This window comes from Salvia miltiorrhiza, chromosome 8, assembly GCF_028751815.1.
Source record: "Salvia miltiorrhiza cultivar Shanhuang (shh) chromosome 8, IMPLAD_Smil_shh, whole genome shotgun sequence".
NCBI lineage: Eukaryota > Viridiplantae > Streptophyta > Magnoliopsida > Lamiales > Lamiaceae > Salvia > Salvia miltiorrhiza.
Genome location: NC_080394.1, coordinates 53,015,513 through 53,037,419, shown reverse-complemented (window position 1 = coordinate 53,037,419; position 21,907 = coordinate 53,015,513). Strand labels below are relative to the sequence as shown.

General features: G+C 38.6%; 2 protein-coding genes across 7 annotated transcripts; one reads left to right on the top strand and one right to left on the bottom strand.

Moving 5' to 3' along the window:
* Positions 1–4,016: 4,016 nt before the first annotated feature.
* On the bottom strand, positions 4,017–8,531 carry LOC130999064 (uncharacterized). Of its 2 annotated transcripts, none has more exons than XM_057924535.1 (6): positions 8,297–8,531; positions 6,892–7,602; positions 6,327–6,385; positions 5,455–5,583; positions 5,086–5,221; positions 4,017–4,373 (listed from the first exon to the last, which is right to left on the bottom strand). In XM_057924535.1, exons 2-6 carry the CDS (start codon positions 7,594–7,596, stop codon positions 4,362–4,364), a joined length of 1,041 nt encoding a protein of 346 aa, XP_057780518.1. In that variant the 5' UTR covers positions 7,597–7,602; positions 8,297–8,531; the 3' UTR covers positions 4,017–4,361. The 2 variants fall into 2 exon arrangements, with proteins under 2 accessions (XP_057780518.1, XP_057780517.1); XM_057924534.1 differs by having other exon boundaries at positions 4,017–4,368.
* A 5,062-nt stretch (positions 8,532–13,593) lies between these two features.
* LOC130999063 (zinc finger CCCH domain-containing protein 56-like) lies at positions 13,594–20,057 on the top strand. 5 transcript variants are annotated; one of them, XM_057924531.1, is made up of 4 exons: positions 13,604–13,759; positions 14,584–15,426; positions 15,577–16,412; positions 19,592–20,057. In XM_057924531.1, exons 3-4 carry the CDS (start codon positions 15,692–15,694, stop codon positions 19,840–19,842), a joined length of 972 nt encoding a protein of 323 aa, XP_057780514.1. In that variant the 5' UTR covers positions 13,604–13,759; positions 14,584–15,426; positions 15,577–15,691; the 3' UTR covers positions 19,843–20,057. The 5 variants fall into 5 exon arrangements, with proteins under 5 accessions (XP_057780516.1, XP_057780515.1, XP_057780514.1 ...); XM_057924530.1 differs by having other exon boundaries at positions 14,195–15,426; XM_057924533.1 differs by having other exon boundaries at positions 13,594–13,759; positions 14,584–16,412.
* The last annotated feature ends 1,850 nt before the right edge of the window (positions 20,058–21,907 follow it).

Here is a 21,907-nt window from a genome sequence, read left to right as displayed (position 1 = left end):
AGTTCAAATACGTAAATCACAAAGTACAAATTCAAAGTTAATATACAAATTCATCAACTAAAATTCAAAGTTCAACTTTAAAATCTAAGAAAGTTATATTATTCTTGATCAACAGTTGAAGTAGAATTATTTTCATTCAACTCTTCTTCTTCATCTTCAAGACGTGTCTAAGAACATGCCCATATCCCACATACGAAGCCCATATTCAGGGGTGGGTCGGGCTGACTAAGGTTATTATTTGCGGGTATTAACTAACGGGTAATCGGATATTTCACGGTATTTTCATGGGTAAATGAATTTTGCGGATACGGATAGTAAGTATCCAAACTCGTACCCACGAACTAAATGGATAGTGAATTCTAACCACAAAATTATCTATAGATATCAAATGCCTCTCAAACCTGCACCTATTAGGGTCGGGTACCCACAGATATTCGTTATCCGTGGATAAATTGTTAGTATATTTATATCTAAATGAAAGGATAATATAATGAGATATAAATTTATCACTTAAAGTGGAGACCACATTATATCTTGTTTGGTTTGAAGGATAATATATTTATTCACTCCTTATAAGATGGTATAAAATTATACCACATTTCTTAGGTATAAAATTATGAGTGGATTTTTAAAATGGCCACTTTCATATTGTAAAATTAAAAATTGTCCACTAAGATAAAAATATTAAAAAATGGCCACTGTTACCAAAATGCCCTTCCACATTAAAAATTAAAAAAATGGCCACTTTACATCACCCCTTTAAAAAATCCCGCAATTCACAACCAGTGTGAATTCACAACCAAAATTTTTTGGTTGTGAATTCACACTGGTTGTGAATTGAGAATTCACAACCAGTCGAATTCACAACCAGAATTTTTTGTTTGTGAATTCACAACTAGTCGAATTCACAGCCAAAATTTAATTCACAACCAGTCGAATTCACAACCAAAAATTAATTCACAACTAGAATTTTTTGGTTGTGAATTCACAACAAACGAATTCACAACCAAAATTTAATTCACAACCAGATTTATGTTGGTTGTGAATTCACAATCAGTCGAATTCACAACCTGAATTTAATTCACAACTAGAATTTATTTTGGTTGTTAATTCAAGTAGTTGTGAATTTGAGTTTTTAAAGTTTGAATTCACAATTAAAACTGTAATTTATTTTGATTGTGAATTTATAGATTTGGTTGTAAATTCAAGAATATTAAGTTGTGAATTCATCGAGCTAGTTGTGAATTCAAGAACATTAAGTTGTGAATTCATCGACCTGGTTGTGAATTCTTAAATCTAGTTGTGAATTCATAAATGTGGTCGTGAATTCAAGAACATTAAATTGTGAATTCATAAATTTGGTTGTGAATTTAAGAACATTAAAAAAATAATTATACAGCTCAATCAAATTGGTGTACAACACCAAAATACAACAACTCAATCTACCATCAATCGACTATACATCAGTGAAATAAATTTCCTCTGTTTTTTCACATCTATTTCTCATTCATCAAGCTAAAAACAAAAATCTCGACAAAAATTGTGAAGGAAAAGTAGATCGAAATTCTTCAATGATGTGCCTATTTACAGCTTTGAACACATTTGTCGAACGCTGGAAATTCTTCAATCATCCTCGGACGCTGGAAAATTCTTCGGTGAAGAATAAACGATCTCTTAGAGAGGAAGAGGACCAAACGAAACCCTAGAGAGAGAGAGATCGTCGAAATCCACCACCGCCTCCACAGATCCGCTGTCGCTGTGCGTCGCGGTGGTGGTGGTTCGCTGTGTGGCGGAGGTGGAGGCCGACGACTGTGGAGTGACGGCGAGGACGAGAGGGAGAGCCGGAGAGGGAGAGAAGAGAGAGGGACAGAAAAATCGTCGAAATCCTCCACCGCCTCCAGAGATCCGCTGCCGCTGTGCGTTGCGGTGGTGGTGGTTCGCTGTGCGGCGGAGGCAGAGGCGATGGCCGGCGACTGTGGAGCGGCGGCGAGGACGAGAGGGAGAGGGAGAGAAAAATCGTCGAAATCCTCCACCGCGCGCCTCCAGAGATCCGCTGCCGCTGTGCGTCGCGGTGGTGGTGGTTCGTTGTGCGGCGGAGGCGGTGGCCGGCGACTGTGGAGCGGCGGCGAGGACGAGAGGGAGAGGGAGTGCCGGAGAGGGAGAGAAGAGAGAGAGAAGAGAGAGAAGAGAGAGAAAATGAGTGTACAATAGAGAGAGAAGAGAGAGGGTGAGAAAAATGGCTACTTTTTAATTTTTTATTGTTAGGGGTAATTTTGTACTTTTACACAAAAACTGGCCATTTTTTAATCTTTTAATTTCATAGGCTAAAATTTAATTTTACAATATCAAAGTGGCCACTTTTATATATTACCTCTAAAATTATCCATTTTCTAAAGGATAAGGAGCTGCCCTAAAAATTATGTACAACCTAAATTTTTTCATACATCAAAACAAATAAGGTATAAGATGGTAAATGTAGCTTATTCCTTCCTTACACCTCAAAACAAACACACACTCAATTTTGCATTGCCTTAATAGACAAATAGAAAAGTTCGAATAAAGTTCGCTCCAAACAGACCAAGGGCTGAAAAAACCTGAGATTGTTTGATGTTTCTGTTTTCTTCTCAAGAGATTGGTCGTTTAATTTAAATAGTATTTTTTTTTCTTTTTTTTTTTTGTAGATAAAGTCGTATTTGATAATTTTTACTAACATTTCCTATTGTTTTTGTCATTTGAAAGTTGAAACACATCGAATTTCACTGAAGTATAACGTGGTAATATGAATAATTCATAATGTGTCGTATTCTATTTAATTTTCGTTGTCTGCGTTCAGTTACTGAAATTGAATTAGCTTGAGATTATTCAAAATTGAATTTGTCCGAGTAGGGATGATAATTTATCCGCGGGTAACAAATATTCGCTGGTATCCGATCCTAATAGATGCGAGTTTGAGGGAAATTTGATATCCACAGATAGCTTCGTGGTTAGAATTCACTATCCATTTAGTTCGCGGGTACAAGTTTCTATATTTACTATTCGTACCCGCAAAACTCGTTTACTCGCTAAAATACCCGCGCAATACCCGATTACCCGTGAGTTAATACCCATAAATAATAACCTTAGTCAGCTCGACCCACCCCTGAATATGGGCTTCGTATGTGGAATATGGGCATGTTTTCGGACATGTATTGAAGGCGAAGAAGAAGAGTTAAATGAAAATTGCTCTACTTCAACTGTTGACCTGAAATAATATAATTTTCTTAGATTTTAAAGTTGAACTTTGAATTTTAGTTGATGAATTTGGATATTAACTGCGGATTTGAACTTTGTGATTTATGGATTTGAACTTCGATGAAATATGTGGATTTGAACAATGTGGTGAATTTTTTATTTATGTTAAGTTATTAATTTATATTTAAATTCTAGTTCGCGAATGGCGAGTATCCGACAGATAATGCGTTGGCGGATGCCCCAAAGATGGTGGGTATCCGTAGGTGCGGAGTGTGGGTAGCAGAGAATACCCGTCGCGGGTCACGGGTCAGTTGGCTGGCAGGTACGATCTTCGCTCGCGGGTACGAGTATGAATAGCCACTATATGTGCCGCCGTACCCGATTGACATTCCTATGCCGAGATTAATTTTGTCGTGGGATAAGTCGAAACTATTTCTATGTGGCATTGTTTCAAAATTAAATATTGGACCGCATTCATCCAATCGAAAAAGATATCATAAAATTAATTTAATCAATTATCTAATCTTTTAAACTGAACGACCCCATTAAATATCAATTGTCGTATCGCGAGTTGCCAAAATAAATATAAAAAATTATTATTATTATTATTATTATTATTATTATTATTATTATTATTAACGAGGCTTCGTTCGCATATGTCATGACCCTATAGTTCTCTGTTAATGTTTTAAATCCGATAATTTATTTGTTTTTTCCATGATAATTTAATTCATTCAGCGTCATGCCATCATGCCATATTTATACACTTTCTGATCTGATTTGTATTTCCATAAAATCTGTAACATGAATACTACTCATAAACCAAACACTTTGTTCAACATCAATCAAAGAATGAAGCATCATCTGATTTTTTCTAGTGTCCACAGCCAACAATTTCTCCTACATTTTATCAACTCATGCCTGATATGAAGAATCATGGGGAATGCTCGAATTCTCACCTTCCTCCATCTCTTTGAAGGTCCCGTACGAAGGCGAGTGCGCGTGCGGAATATCGAGAGCAATGGCCCTCTCCAAGGCCGCTCGATACTCCTCCCTGTGCTCTTTCGCCAGCGACGCCTGCCTCTCCATCCTCTGCGCCGGGGGGATGCCCATCACACGCTCCTTTTCCATCATACACTGCACTAAGAGAACTCGAAACACCTTAGTAGCGCCATTCAAAATCGGATCGATAGCTGTGTTTTTCGCCGCCCAGAAAAGTAAAATAAAGGGCTAATTGCATATAAATTACTCAACGTTCAAACATTTCTCATTTTGCACACCAACTTTGCAATCTATGTTAAAATTACTCAACTATAGTTTTTTCTTCATTTTGTTATCTCGCCCACTTTTCGACCAAACTTAGTGCTGAAGTGTCCGTCTGAAATCCTCCGTACTGAAACGACGTCGGTTTGCAAAGATAGCAAAATGGGCGAGATAGCATCATTTCAAACTGCCACTTCAGCTCATCACTAAATTTGGTCGGAAAATGGGTGAGATAATAAAATGAGAAAAAATTGATAGTTGAGTAATTTTGATACAAATTTTAAAAGTTGATATGAAACATTTCAGTATATGCAATTAACCCTAAAACAAATAAACAAATAAAAGCTTCACCCAAATTTGCAAGTGTTATATGACATTTACAATGTTGCAATTGTAACATCTCTAGCTCTTTTTTTTTTTTTTTCCCTTCTTCTTCTGACGTGGATCGCTATTGCTAAAACATCGTAGTTTTCCCGCCGAAAACGGTTAGAGATGTAACATTTGCAAAAGGTCATAAAGAGATGTTATATTTGCAACATTTTAAAAAGTCATGTGAAAATTGCACTCTACCAATTGCAAATGACAACTTACGTCGAGCGCCTTTTCTGATTCCTGCAGTATCCAAATGATAGCATGATCCTTTGTCGTGTTGCACGAGAGAACCATGTGCTCGAACCGCCCATCCACAGGCACTGCTGTTCTTACGAGGGGCGTGATTCTTTTACACCTGCACATGATAGGATAAATAAATCACGAAATTTAATTACTACATTTCGTTGTGCTGATTTATGTAGCGTTGTAGCACATGTTGTTTTAGCCGTATAATATGACACGTACGTGCTTCATCTTTTGGAACAAAGTGTGGCAATTGGCGAAAGCACGTTTTCTTGGTCTTTCGTTTCAGAAAATCACAGTTTTAAGAAGAATATAAGTTTGAAGTTTATGTATGTGCAGACACACCTGAAGGGTTTTCTCACAATGATGTGATAGAGGCGACCGGGTGCGTACAATCTCCTCGGGTCCTGCAGCATCTTCTCCTCGACTGTGCACGTATCTTTCAAACACGTTATGCACAACAAGCACGGGAAGCTATCAAAGAGAACATCAATTAGTGTGATTAATAGAAATCCTACTTCTGTGCAATCTGAAAATCACCTCATTATGTAGCACTAGTCAAAACCAAAAATCATGTATGCCTACTTTGGATCATAGATTAGATTAACAATACACACGAAGGATTAAACGATCAAATATACTCAAATTATTTAATCGATTGAAGTATGGGGTGAATTAGCTTAAACACTCCCTCTGTCCCATTTAACATGGCCCCTTTAGTCTCATTAAAGGGGCCATGTTGAATGGGACGGAGGGAGTATAATCTATCACCCAAAGTGAACACTGTCTTTGAGGAGCAAACTGAGAATTGTTTGATTGAATTGATATAGAAACACGAACGAGTATTATTCCAAAATGTTACACGAACCTTAAATTAAGCAGTTTGGGGTTCAAATTAAAACCCTAAACATTGTGCATTTTTTTTCAATAAATTATGTTGAGTAAGGTTGACATGCATAAGAATTGGCTGTTTTCTCTATTGCATTAAAACGGCATCAAGCTTATATAAATGAAGGAACCTAAAGGAGGACTTTTAAGAGAAAAGTGTAAGAAGTAATGTTTTGTGATTTAAAAAGCTAAAATATCAAGATGTCGTCTAGAAAAGCAAGCCAATCGAAACTCGCCACTTAATACAGAAAAGTTCGTTTCGAGGAAGATATATAAAAACGGATAAGAAAAACTAACACTAAAATCAGGCAAGAAATGAGATCTTTTACCATAAAAGTGATTTGTAGACATGTTCAAGAGCAACCGTTGTCCGTGGTAGAAAATCATCCTGAGCAACAAAGGTGAATCAGACATATTATTACAAGAAAATGTGCAAGCAGAGTATGCTTAGAAAACAAGGGAAGAACATATCAGTCATATTTTGACCGACTATCTAATCTCGTTGGAGTAAGGAATAAGGAGATGAATCATCCCAAATAACCTCTTGTCGTTTCACAAAGATGCACTCGAAATAAACTTATAAATCATCTCTTTTCTTAATCTTTTAGTTTCTGGGGAAGCACATTTTGAACCCTATAACAAGAGTTTAATACGACAACACTCAAAAGCGTAGAGCATAAATTTCATGAGCCACCTAAAAGGCCAACGGTCATATTTCATAAATTCATCTAAACTTAATCACCTAATCATATTCATGTAGAGTATGCTGACAATGAGCAAACTGAAATTTTGATAACTAAGCAGCTGAAGTCAAATGCACATGAAAAAAATATGATCATGACCTTATTGAAGAAATAAAACAAAGTTGAATCGCACGTACACAACATTCGTTACCTGCAGCACGACTGAATTAATGACGTCTGCATATCTAACGGCCAAGTTGAGCGATATGCACCTTGCAGGAGCAATAGCAAAGCACCTAATCCTCTTCCTCTCGATATACCCCAGTTTATCCCTATTCTTGACTGCCAACATTGTCAGCAATGTCACGACCCCTGCTCCCAACGAATGCCCAGCAAATGTCAAACTATAATCCGGATACTTCTTAACTAGCTCCCTCAACACCTCACACTCCTCCTCCAAAACGTACTGAGCAGCCTTCAGCAGCCCGTTATGCACGTAACCACCATCAAACGTCGTCTGCCCCAGCTTGTTATCAAGCAACATCAGAATATCACTCTCCTTCCCCATATTAAGACCCCTAATCGCCAAAACTATATCCTCGTTATCATGATCGAGGTAGATCATGTAGGGCGATACTTTCCCCTCAGTGTCCACGTAATCTTTCTTCATCAACATCCATTCGGGATTCATCCCATACCCTCCATGGGGAGCCCAGATGGGGTTCCTGAGATCATCCTCATACACAGATAGAATGTACCTACAAAGTCGAGGGACGGGCTCGAATTCGCTGGCCGTTGCCAGCCCCCAATTCTCACTCTCCTTGCCAGCAGTGTAGAGGAATTTCTTCCACACCCAACGAATGCAGGCTAAACAGGAGACGCATTCAACTAGGGGTAAACAGCAGGCAACGGACATTGATGCCTATGATTCCAATCACACCAACACAAATGAATACCACAAATTTTCTCACATCACAAAATCAAGAAAATTGCATAGAATGAAAATGGAGTCTTTGATCCTTTTGGAAGGAAGCTTCAACACAAATGAATACCACAAACTTTCTCACATCACAAAATCAAGAAAATTGCATAGAATAAAAATGGAGTCCTCGATCCTTTTGGAAGAAGCTAACATTTTTTAGACAAAATCCAAAATATTATATTCTGTCCACTACCAAACAACAGTGCAAGAAAATAGAAGTAAACAAACAAATCAATGTTCAAGAAGCAAAACTGTTCAAAAATAGTAGACAAAGTCCCAACTCTACTTGAATTACATGGAATTTCAATTTTCAAGATGAAGTTGCAAAAATATGCAGCAAGTATATACAATCAATTAAGTTTCAAGAAAAAGCTAGAAACTTGTGGTAAAAAAGTAAGTCTTTCAGAATTCTCAAGAAGAAAAACATTGTCACTTGTGGGAAACATAATCAAGAAAACAAGCTGGGTAGAAAATATAATAGGAAAAAGAGAAACCAACTTCACATAAAAATAAAAACAAATTACAGGGCAAGTAGAAGGAGTTAAATTTCAAAGGGCCACATAATTCCTAAAAAACAAAAATATAAAAATAAAAATGCCCAGGATAAAATCCATATTGGAAAGACGTAGCTCACCTGCAACCTCGAAGTTTTTAAGTCAATGCCATAGTTGAATCATGGGGACCCTTTTCGAGTTCTTTTTTTTTTCTTTTTTATTTCCTGTTCTCGAATCCGCTGCTTCCTTATGCGTTGTGCCTTCGAAGATTCCCTGTTTATGTGGGCATGTTTTTTTTTTTTTAAGAAAAAAAAAAATGATCGCAATTTAGCAGCACGCATCCCACGTGCTTGAGCAGTTAAGCGATGGCTTGTCAGAAGAAGAAAAAAAGACTATTACAACCACCTATAAATTCATTCATTGCATTTAAAAATTAAAAACTGTATTTTTATTCATGGTATAAATTTATTCATTGCTGATATAAATATTGGGATGGGAGGACATTAAAATGATAACCTTTTTTTTAACCAAAATGTGAACGTGAGAATTATATATATAAAGATTTAATGTGTGTGTTAGGGTTAGAACTTAGAATTTAGGTAATTAGAATTATATTTAAATTATCCAAATTATATAATATATATATGAGCTTTGCTATTGATCAATTTTGAAAAGTACCAAATCTAATTAACCGAATTTTAAAGAAAAAATTGAAATCGAACCAAAAAAAATCATATAAATTGAATTGAATTGAATTTAATATTTAATTTGATTCGATTTGATTGAGCAATGTTTACCTCACCCTTATTTTTGGGTAAATATCATGAAAACCCCTGAACTATACCCATTTTATCAAAAATACCCTGAAACTTTCGAAATGTTCTCTAAACCCTCAAACTATCAGGTTTTTATCAAATATATCCTGCATTTATTTTTCGGTTACCAAAAACGTGATGTGGCTCGCCGGATGCCACAATGTAATTTATATTCTATTTTTTTAAAATGACATGGATAAAACGGCTTCGTTTCGTACCATATTCAACCGCGTTTATCCCTAATTCTAGGTTATTAGCATGAATTTCAAACACGATAGGAGTCAATTTTAAATTTCAGAGTGAATTTTTTTTAAATAATATGGTACGAAATGACGTCGTTTTTGCCATTGCATTTTTAAAAAACTAAATATAAATTACATTGTGGCATCCGGCGAGCCACATCACGTCTTTGGCGATCGGAAAATAAATGCGGGATATATTTGATAAAAATTTGATAGTTTGAGGGTTTAGAGAACATTTTGAAAGTTTCAGGGTATTTTTGATAAAGCGGGTATACTTCAGGGGTTTTTATGATATTTACCCCTTATTTTTATATATGTAATGAAGTGTATTCAAAAGACGATGAAGAACAGTTTGTTGGTAAGACGTTTCTCCTTCAACCAATAGATTGTGGATTCGATTCACCTAAAATGTTAAAGTGTGAGTGTGTTTTTTTTTTTTTTGAAGTGATAATTTTTATTTTTCAAAAAAGAAGTGTATTAAAAATATCTGTACTTTTTTTTGAAGTTAATGTATGAAATATTCACGAAATGTTGTTAGTGTGAAACTATGTGAATGTAGGTATTTAACTCAATTAACACTTCTTTATAATAACTAAAAGTAGGGGTGAGCTACCGTGAGAGCACATCTTAAAATAAGAAATAAAAGCAATTTTTAATGTATGAATTTTATGTAGAACACGTATGAATTTGCTGTATAAAGGTATGAATTGTGAAAAATAAATTTTTGCAACCTTTGGGATTCGAACTCAGGACCATAAATCCATCCAACAGGATTACGAATTAACCGTAGATCTTGATGATCTAAGAGCTGAAAATGATTCTTATTTTATATCTTAAGAAATGCTCTTATTTTAGTCATTCCCACTAAAAGTATATGTAATTATTAGTTCAATATGCTAACTTATTGATAGGTACTAAATGGAGTCGTTGTCTTTTTACTTTTTATTTTTTTTATTTTTATTTTTTTGAGTGTATAATGCGAATGGGGTGGTTGTTAAGAGTAAGTGATTAGATATGGTCCAAATCTTGGCTTGATTTCGACGTTGATTATCTAAGCCTTAATATGTTCGGAATTTGCATGGCACATACTTATCTCAACTCAACTTTATGTCCTTTTCTTTTCTACATCATTCTTTTGGTTTACTTATTGAAGTAAATATAGTTCGCAATTTTATAAGGTCATCAGGCATAAAACAATACAACACTTGAACACTGTAATTATGCAAACGAGAAATGTCCTGCTTGTGGGACCTCAACATCAAACAATACAATGCAATTTTATAAGATCATCATCACCAAACGAGAAATGTCCTGCTTGTGGGACCTCAACATCAAACAATACAATGCAATTTTATAAGATCATCATCACTGCACGCAGGCGGGATTGAACCCAAAACCTCTTGTAAAAGAGAGTTTTTGAGTGCCTCGTCTAATCATCTTTGCCACTAGAGCAAAGTCTCATTGGCGTCTCACCAAAGTTAATTAAATACGAATATATAATGAAATATATACTAACATACATAATAATTAGCAAACATTAAACATATATAGAACAATAGTTAGGGAAATTACGTTTCAAACAAAAATAGTTGGGGAAATTAACTTTCCTATCCATATCGGGAGAATAAATTAATATTTACAATCTTCTTCTGTTTTCTTATGTAGTGTATTTATATTTTTGTTGAAGCTAGATCATCAGTTGAAGAAAAGTAGGGAGCTTTTGTCCCCCACGCGAAAAATGAAAGCACAAGCTTTTTGACCAACTGTGCGTGTGCGGCGCCACGCCGGTGCCATCTCCCCCTCCCCGGCTTCTCCTTGGCCGTTGCTTCACCGACGACGCGGCCCTCCTCGCAGCAGCAGCAGACCCTCCTCGCAGCAGCAGCAGATCGGCCCTCCGCTCCTCGCAGCAGCAGCAGAACCGACGACGCCGCCTCCTCGCAGCTGCAGCAGACCTCCGCTCTCGCTTCGCTCGACGCCGCGCTCTCGCCGCTCGCCGTCGGGAGCCACGCCGAGAAGACGGACGCGCTGCTCAAGCGGGCCCAGCTGCAGGCCGCCGGAGGTTAAAGAGCCGCATGACACCGTTATTTCACCTTCATCGACGCCTGCGCCGGAGGAGCAGCGACAGCCGCTGAGACTTCCGATCTGCGACATCTGCACCGGCAGGCCGCGACTCCGGACTTCCACCGGCGCTCACGGCTCAGCTGCTCAAAGTGACGATCTCCTGATGACGGCGCCGGAGGCTCTCGCAGCCCCGAACTCCTCGGCGGCCTTGCCTTCACGTTTTGATTTCCCTCCTATCTCTAACAACTTTTCCCCGAACTCCCATTTGGTAAGAGATGCGAACCATGGAGCCAACTTTTCTGGTATTCAGGCACAAAGTGCGGCTACCACACCGACGCCAAAGGCTGTTCACACAAGTGTTGCGCCGATCGCGGATACTGGAGACAGTGGGTCTGCTAAGGCTACGAAAAGGACCTTTGCATCTCTGCTTCATACATCGTCTCAGCGGAAGCCTGATTTACTCATCCACAAATTCACTTCGCTGAATTCCGAGAGAACGGGGAGCGGTTTCTCACTCACCATCCCTAAGGCCCTCATTGATAAGAACTTGGAGGGCTTTAAGCATGCCGCTATTGGGCGACTTTTCCTACAAAAGGGTGACAAACCGAGATCTACACAAGACATCAAATCCGACTTGCAACGTTTATGGAACCTGAAAAATGGTTGGCAATTGATTCCGATGGGAAAAGGATTTTTCACGCTGAAGTTCGGAACGCAACAAGACAAAGACATAGCCAAGGCCAAAACGGTTTGGGATCTTTCTTCTGGCTCACTTCGATTGCGTGAATGGACTCGCAACTTTGATCCTCATAAGGAGATTTCTTCCCTCAGTCAAGTTTGGGTTCGCATATATAATATGCCCGCTGAATATTGGCACCCAGAGGTTTTTGCGGCCATGGGACGTACGTTAGGATTTCCTATCAAATTGGATGGCGCTTCGGCGAATCGGGAAGTGGGAAGTTTTGCTCGATTGCTTGTTGAGATTGATTTGTCTCTTCCTTTAATTGACTCTATGACAATTGATTGCGATATTACTTCCTTTTATGTGGAATTTGTCTATGAACATTTGCCTCGCTACTGCTCTCTATGCAAAATAACAGGCCACGTTCTCGATGAATGCAAGCGGCTTAAAATCAATGCCGATGGTAATGATTCCAAGCAGGCTCCAACTAAGGAAGGCAATAATCAGAGGACGAACAAGGATGCCAATATGCCAGTGAAGGAAGTCAGCAAACAGGTGTTGAATACTTTCAAGCCTCCTGCTAAAGTTAGTAACTGGAAGCCTAAAGAGCAGCAGGAGTCTCTGGCCACGGGAAAAAATCAATTTGCTGGTCTCGATGTTGAGGAGGGGGAATTTTCAGTTGAAGAGGAAGCGGATACTCCAGAGCGACATGACACGCAGCCTTTGCCTAAGGGGCCGTTTGAGGATCCTCACCCCTCGGCGTCCCTTTCACCTCGGGAACCATTTCCGACGGGTTCTGGTGGGCAGCCTGTTCTTGATGCCCGACCCAGGTCTCCCTCTTCTGCGGTGATTCTACATCAGGTCCTCCCTGAGGCCCAACTTGGGTCGTCTTCCTCTGCGGAGACTATGCTTCAGGTCCCGCAATCGGATCTAGCTTTGGTGGTGATGCCAGGAAAGGCGATGATGGAGGATTCTCCCATACCTCGCGGTCGTGGGCGCCCAAAGGGTTCTACCAAGAAGGGGAGGGTTTCCGATTCCTCTATTAAGCACCGGCTCCGGCGTATAATCAAGAATGGTATGGATATGAGTAAGAGTCGTGCGGATGGTGCCGTTTTGCAGGGCGCAGGAGCACATATTGTGCCAGTGGAGTTCTTGAATAAAGTCCAACATGCTCAGGATGGAGGTGCGATTCTACAAAATTTTGTGATTCATTCTTCTTCCGACGCTGCTCGAGCTATGTCGGCGGTGGTTTCTAAAAGATGGGGAGATATGTTGGACGACGACGACTCTTTGGATGAGGATGAATCTCTAAATATTTTCTCATAGTTTGGGTGTTTGTTTTCGTTTACCCGTGGTTTCTCGCGGGTGTTTAAGACTGCTTTTGTTTTGACTCTTGTTTTTCTTTTTTTTTCCTTTCTAATAAAATTTCTATTTCAGCAGTATTTATATTTTTGTTGAGGGTAATATATATTAATATAAAATCAAATATATATTGCAGTAACTCTTAAACTGTTGGAAATTAAAATTTGATAGGGCTTAGGCCCATTTCATTTTCATTGAAGGGGACGCTAAAGCCCAAAAACTGAAGAAAGCCCATTTACTTTTCAGATAAATAATAAAAAAATCTTTTTAAAAAAGAAAATATGAAAAAATATGTGAGTGATAAAAAGAGAGGTATAAACATTGCTGTGGGCCGGCGGTGGTGGTGGAGCTGCCACCGCCGCCGCCGATGAGAGTTCCAGGCACTACGCGTCGTTCGGTCGCAGTTTTCAACCGCCGGCGCGGCTGCGCCGAGGCTCTTAGGTTTGATATTGTGATATTTGATTGTAAAATTCGGAAATTATACATGTTTTTTGCTTTCTTACGGTTTATTAATTTCTGAAGCATCTGTACAGAGAGATTGAAAATGAATTCCGGTGGAAGGAATAAACAGTGTTTAATTTTTTTAATTGCTTTTATTTTTGAAAGGTTATCTGAAGCATGGAAAATTAAAATAGTATGGATATATGGTGGCTTTTGGTAAATTGTATTTCGTGCTTGATGCTGGGGGAGGTTATTGGTTTCGTGTTTGTGATTCTTTTGTTTATCAGGCTTGCCCTTACTAGGATTTAATTGAAGTCAAATCTATCATAATTTCTGTGACATTATGAAACTAGAGCATGCAATTTGATGTACTTGAGATTTTTTCAGATCCTCTAGGCTGTTTTAATCTAAATAGGTATTGTTTTCACTTGTTAGTTCCAGTGTTATTTCATGAGTTGGTAGCAGTGACACTCTGGGTTGATGGTGCCTGATTAAGCTTAAGAGGATTTCTCTTGATTTTGTGTGGATATGGAAGCTGTACTGCTTTCCAGTTCTGATATTAGTTGTTGGGAGGTGATGCTGTGTTCATGTTATCAAGTGTTTCATATGATGATGCATCCTCCTGTCATATTACAGATTTTCTATCTTCGGTTGACATATCAATTTAGAATTTATTGCTCCTATAATTCTAAATTTTCGGCACATAGAACCCCTTATATCTATAGCAGATCGCACCAGCTCAATGGAGGCTTTCACTTACAAGTTGGTGTATTAGTACGCTGTAATAGGCAGTTTAGCATAATGACTTGATGAAAACTGTGCAGAGACGATGAATAGAGGATTTTGCGATGGAAAAAGAACCTTCATTCACCAAGGTGGAGATGCAAGTATGGAAACTCGTTCCAAAATGCCAAAATGAATGAAAGTATTATTCTTTAGTAAGCCTATAATTGTCCTATATTATGCTTGGTTATAGCTAGCACTATATTGAAATTGTGAATATTGGTGAATATATTAACTTGTGTGAGCCCGTGATTATGATATCGACAGTTACAAGTGAAGTGAATAAGTACTGACAATCGGGATTTTTTTGCCTTTTTATGAAAAAAATCAATTTCAGTTAATGGCCCTTTCTTTTTATTGGTGTCATACCTGAGTGTTTTCAGGCTGTGGAGTGCTAGAATTTCTTGGATGTCATATTTATTAGAGCTACATCTTTTTTTCTTTCTTTTTTATTTTTGAACTATTGGTTGGTATGCAGCTCTTTTTCCTTTATAGTTTTCTTCAAATTTTTCAAAGTCGACAATGTTGAGGTTCCTTGAGTAAATGTGGCTGAGTTGGCGAAAGGAGGCGCACGAAGAACAATTTTATCGATTATTAAGGGGCAATGTTGGGTCTAACATTCTCTACTTGTATTAGAAAATAAAATCTCTTTCCCTGCCTCCCCCCGTCTCAAGATTCATTCACTTCTCTTAATAGAGGGTTAGGGTTTCCTATTTAGCTCTGACTCAATTAATGATACGGCTGCAAAAGGAAAAGTGAATCCAGTACAAAGAGCTACCTGAGAAAGGTCCTTCCTCGCCACAAGGTAACTTTTCAATTCCCCTCACTAATACCAGAAATGTCTTCCATCCCTTTGGAACAAGATGTATGATGTCCAGAACAAGGTACTGATGAGTTGTACATTAATTTTATGCTTCCCCTCAGTGTGATATATTGTTATTTAATACCTATTTTCCTGCCATTTTGGAAGGTTGGATTCTTCTGCAACCAATTTGTTTCCACACTTCCCTTGATTTGAATCCTGATATTTGTAGGTGTGGAAACTGTTGTTCGAGCTCCTTATGATTTAAAACTTGGGGATAATTTAGTATATCTGTAGTTTATTATAAATTACTTGGGATTGTTTGATTGTCAAAATTTTATCTGCCAATGGAATGTAATCGGGGGACTGGATCCCATGTGGCAAATGTAGTAGGTTTCCAATCTGGAAACCCAGGGAACAGTGCCAAGGATGGTATGTGTGAAAGAGAAACATCTGTTCACACTAATTTAACATCAAATTGTAATGAACGATCATTCCAATTTGAAGTGGAAAGTGAGCCACCAAATAAAAGAGCAAAGAATGACCTCTTGGAGGATTCGACTACCTTTGATCGCAAGAAGACCATTGGAAAGGTGCTTTACAAGACAAGACTGTGTTTCCAATTCCGGGCTGGCTCTTGTCCATTTGATGAAAATTGTGATTTTGCTCATAGTATGGAGGAACTTAGGGAATTGCCACACAATTGGCAAGAAATTCTGGCTACTCACAAGGAAGAACTGATGGAATTATCAGAACAGTCAAGGGATGTATTTCAGATACCAGCAGAAGAGACGCATAGACCTAGTCTGAGACAGTACTGCAAGGGTTTTTTGTCTAGGGTTGGTTGCCAGTATGGTGAGAACTGCCTTCTCATTCACAATGAGCATTATATGGAAAGAAAATCTGCAGCTATATGTTTGATTCCTGGCCCTGGTAGTGGATTTGGGAGCAATGGAAGTAAATTGACTTCAAATGCTTCACATTGGAAATCAAGGCTTTGTAACAAGTGGGAGTCAACTGGGATCTGTGAATATGGAAGGAACTGTGTTTTTGCTCATGGATTTGCAGGTATAATTTCTTTACCATTTTCAATCCCCAGTGAATGCAATTCAAATTCTGCTGATATATTGTTTGAGTTGCATTTATTAGTGTGCATGAGATTTCTCTATTGATATTTGTTGGATTTGTATACTGAAAGCAAGAACGTTTTATGCTTGTATACAATGATTCCTGTGTTCACTATTTAATCTCCTATCTGATTGGGTTCATGATTGCACATGTATGTTCTTTATCTCTATATAAGTATATTATATGGTGTGTTGTAGATCACAGAAGACCATATAATTGGATTAACCTTAAGAGATATAATATGATCACAACCGAAATAACTCTAGGACAAGTTATTGGTTTAGGTTGCAGTTAGATGGAAGTAGTTTGTCTTGACTACTTATCTATACTGGTACGTTATACGTATTGATAGGACCACAGTGAGATATATTCTTTTATCTGACTTAAGTGAAGAATTAGAGATCTCGATGACTTTTAAGATCTTAATACTAATAAGATGTCAGTTATATATGTTGATTCGTTTATCACTTTGACTTACTATGAGCAAGAGTTATATAGTAACTTGTGTACTCTGTATCTTGGGTGATAGCGGTCAATATATGATATCTGATTATCTGTATTAGTAATCGTATCCGGTATAGGATAATGACATCCCCTTAAGGAGCTCAATAATGTTTATTGCGCTAAACCCTGCAGGTTGATTAAATTCAGGCGCAATAATAAGGTTTGAGTGGTACTCCTTAAGGATTACAAAGAGATTAATTAATTTAGGCTGTCAGAGCTCTAATTAATTAATGGATGTCGGATATTTTAAATACGAGGATTTAATAAGTCTAAATACAAGCCCCGACTCATCACCGGCAATAAAGGGGTAAGTCAATATTATTTCTCTAGTGGAATGAACTGATATTTATAAATTAATTATGGTCTGGGCTGACCATTGATAAATTAATTTATTTGAGGCCCATCTTTATTCCTTGTATCTGGTCCCTGGACTGGCCCAATATCTCCTAGCCCAAGTAGGGCTAGAAATCGTTCCCTACTAAAAGTTGGCGCCCCTTCTCTCTTCTGTATTATACTCCCTCCGTCCCATTATTAATGGCACGTTTTCCTTTTTGGGTTGTCCCGTTATTGATGGCACGTTTCCTTTTTTGGAAAAAATAAGGGGTGAATTAAGCATTAAAATACTCCCTAATTACCTTAAATAAATCATAACTCTATTCTCTCTCTCTCTCCTCCCCCCCTACCAGTCGCCGCCTGCCTCCCTTCTCTCTTCAAACATCACCGCCCGTCGCCTCCACCGCCACCACCGCCCTCGCGCCCCCCACCACCCGGTTCTCTCTCTCTCTCTCTTTCTCCCTCTCTCCTCCCCCCCTACCAGTCGCCGCCTGCCTCCCTTCTCTCTTCAAACACCACCGTCCGTCGCCTCCACCGCCACCACCGCCCTCGCGCCCCCCCACCACCCGGTTCTCTCTCTCTCCTCCCCCCTACCAGTCCTGCCTCCCTTCTCTCTTCAAACACCACCGCCCGTCGCCTCCACCGCCACCACCGCCCTCGCGCCCCCCCACCACCCGGTCGCGCGCCGTTCATCTTCTCCTTCCTCCAGCGCGTCGTTCATCTTCTCCTTCCTCCCGCGTCGTCCTTCCACGTCGTCCACGTCCGCCGTCCATCTTCTCCTTCCTCCAGCGCGCCGCCCTCCTCTAGGGCTCCGATTTGTGGAGTTGTGGATTCGAGAGGAGGCCGTGGATTTGGGAATATTGGGCTCCGATTTGGGGATTTAATTTCGAAACTTGTTTGGAATTAATTTCGATCTAATTTCTGAAAAATTTGTTTGGTTTCTTCGATTTGGTTTCTGAAATCTTCGATTTGGTTTCTTCGATTTCTTCGATTTGGTTTCTGCAATTTCTTCAATTTTGGGAAGAATTTTTAATTTTTGTTTGGTTTCTGCCATGGAGAGAGGGAGAGAGGGAAGGGAGAGATAGGACGGGGGAGGAGCCGACGAGGCGGCGCTCGCCGGCGCCGGCGCCGCCGTGTACCGGTGAGGCAGAGAGAGAGGCAGTGTGTGTGACTGTGTGTGTGTTTTTAATTAAAATAACACTACCCATCTAATTCCCTTAATTCTACTTTTCTTAATCTCCGTGCCGAAAAGAAACGTGCCGTTAATAACGGGACGGAGGGAGTATAATACAGCTGTCAGCTCTCAGGAAATACTAAAAGTTGGCGCCCCCTCTCTCTTCTGTATTATATAATACAGCTGTCAGCTCTCAGGAAATACACACCGATAATTATTAGTTTTTGAGAACTGAGAAGGGGCGCAGGAAACGTTGGGAATTTCTAGCTTGGGATTTCTCACAGTTCGTTGTCCATCCAACGGTGAGACTTGAGCGGGATACAGTCGAGAAGATCAGAACTGGAGTCTTTCGACACGATCATCAACCATCTGTGCATCCGATTTATAAGTAAGTAATTCCTAACACTTATGTGCAGCTGTTAAATTCATAAGAGCATGTTAGGATTAATCGTTGTATGATAAATTAATAATAACCAAGAAACGATCATCGGGCAAAGCGGAACGTTAATTCAGTTTAATATTCCTTCAATATTTACAGTTCAAATGTTTATTACTTGGTTTCTTTTCAATTAATGTATTGAATAGCATTTTGACAAATGTGTTGGTATATCAGTTAACTTGAAGCGGCTTTGTGCTAAATATAAAATGTTGGTGGAGAATGCTATGTATGATTCTTCATTACTCATCTTATATGGTGCCCCCATCCTTAACTCTCTATTCTGAATATCTATCAATGCCCTGGCACATTAAGCAATTTACAACTTCAGTTCCAGATTGATACAACCAAAAGATGGATATAGAAGCATTAGGAAAATTCATTTATAATGATTGTTCATTTGCTTGTTTCTTTCTTTGAACAATTATTCCATTTCGAACTTGCAGTTTTTGTTGATAGTATCCTCGTCTATGTTTTACTAGGAAGGGGATTATAACCTACCTTGAACCATTTTATATCCAGACTCTTCCCTTGAGTCGGTCAGTGCAGAATTATTTCATCTGAAAACATGGCCTAACGATTTTAGGCAGCTTGCAAAAAAGGACTTATTACAATTATCCCGTTCTTTGAAAATTATCCTTCTGTTTGATTGGTTCATCATTTGATGAACAGAGTTGCAACATTACGGTGGATGGCGAGTGAAGGAAGAAGATATTGGTTCTTCAGCCTTTGGTGCCAATCAAGTGGCAGTACCTGCTAAAGCTTCTGTGGGTGCTGTTGGTGCGCCCGCCTCTCTTGTTCCTTACTCGTATCGTATTGGAGCTCCATCACGCCGGCTGCCTGCTGAGATACCCATCCGAAGATGGAAAGGCCCGGACAAAATTAGCAAAATTTATGGCGACTGGATTGATGACCTCGAGTAGGCTTCTGATTCGGGAATGCTCGATAGTGAAGGTGATTCGCGCAACCATCCCCCCAGGCAAAAAACTGGCTATTATTTACAATGAATATTTTTTTCATGCTAAACTTGTGGTTTGAATTGTTATGTTATTGTCTTTGAATGTTTGCTTTCAATATTGGTGGCATGCACTACAATTTTCATGGCTTTGGATCATCGTATGGATTGTTCAACTGTTTCTGTTTGTGTGTGTAATTTCTATAGTTTTGCAGCATGATTGATTTGCAATTCCTTTATTTGGTTGGAGGTTTGAATTTAGGTTACTCTTGAATAATAATTTAAATAAATTGCACATGTAAATGGAAATGTACCCATTTAATTCAACACTAGTGTATAAACCCGTCGAAACTCAACGCGACTTTAAATTATAATTTGAATTATTTATATATTATTTTGTATAATATAATTATTTTTTAATTAATTTAACTTGATGTAATAGAGTTTGCATTATATTAATCTCAACTATATTTGTCAATTAAATGTTAACTTTTTGCTAGAATAATAAAAATATTATTTTATATATATTTTGTACAATTTTTCTTACTAACGGATAAGAATTAATTAAGATCTCATCTATTATCTAAGCATCAACTCATCTCATGATCATCAAGAACTCGAAAGACGATATCTGGCTTTTGAACGTCAAACTTTTGAGCATTATCTTGTCTGGACCCCAAAATACTATGCTTGACTTAGGGGGTGTATTAGTTCAAGATTTATGTAGATTTTAAAAGTCTATAGAATTCTCACGGATTCTTCATGATTTTGAATGAATTCTTGGTCGGATTTTTAATGAATTAGCAAGAATTTGGCGTGATATTTTCGGACTTGAAATCCACAAACCCAGCGAGCGCGGGAATTGAACGAGCGCTAGACCCACTTCCAGCGGCCGCTAGGGGCCCAGGAGCGCTGAATACCCAGCGACCGCTAGGGTCCGGCCGTGTATAAAATCACTTTTGCCAACATTTATATATAGCAATCTTGTGTGTTCACTCTAATATCTGAAATAAAAAATTCCATATTCGAATTTAGTGGCTCGTGAATCCTAATAGAATTATAGATGGACTCGTGAATTGAGAAGGAATAACGAAGTAATCATATTTCATAACTAACCTAATTGGAATCGTAGAATAGGAGCCCGGGCAAGATGATGATAATTTTCATAAAACTCGCTAATTTTAGATTCATTGATTTTGCAACGGGCGCTAGGGTCCAGCGGCCGCTGGCACCCAGCGAGCACGGGGATTTTGCAGGATTTGTGAATTCTCGTGGTCTGTGTTCGGATTTGTTCATGCCTAGTTTTTCAACGAAATCAATGAAAGTCATTCCAACTTTAAAGTCATAGATTAACGAATATACCCAGATTTTCATAGACTTTTAAAAGTCTTGAACGAATACACCCAGATTTTTATAGACTTTTAAAGTCTTGAACGAATACACCCAGATTTTCATAGACTTTTAAAAGTCTTGAACTAATACATCCAGACTTTAAAAGTCTGCAGAAATCTATTAAAGTCTTGAACTAATACACCCCCCTTAATGCGTTAATCGTTTAAACATCACTATCTGATGTTTTAAATATCATAACTCACTTCTAAACATCATTTTCATTAGGAACTTAAAAGACCAGGGCTGACTTGTAAGCATCAGATAGTGATGTTCAAACTATTGACGCATTAAGTCAGACATAGTATTTTAGGGTCCAGATGAGATAATGCTCAAAAGTTTGACATTCAAAAGTCAGATATCGTCTTTCGAGTTCTTAATGATCATGAGATGAGATGATGCTTAGATGAGAAATGAGATCTTAAATGATAGAGATCGAGCAGTTGATAGAGATCGAGCCCGAGTTCCGTGGAGGGTCTATACTCGCGGGAAGAGGGCTGTGGCCCAGTACTAAATTATTATTTCATAATAGTTTTGGTTATTTCCTTATTATGATTATTTCCTTTTACTGTTCTTTTAATTATTTGGGCCAGCCCGCTGTGCATGGGCTTAGGGTTAGTATTTATAGGAGTTTTCTGCATCAT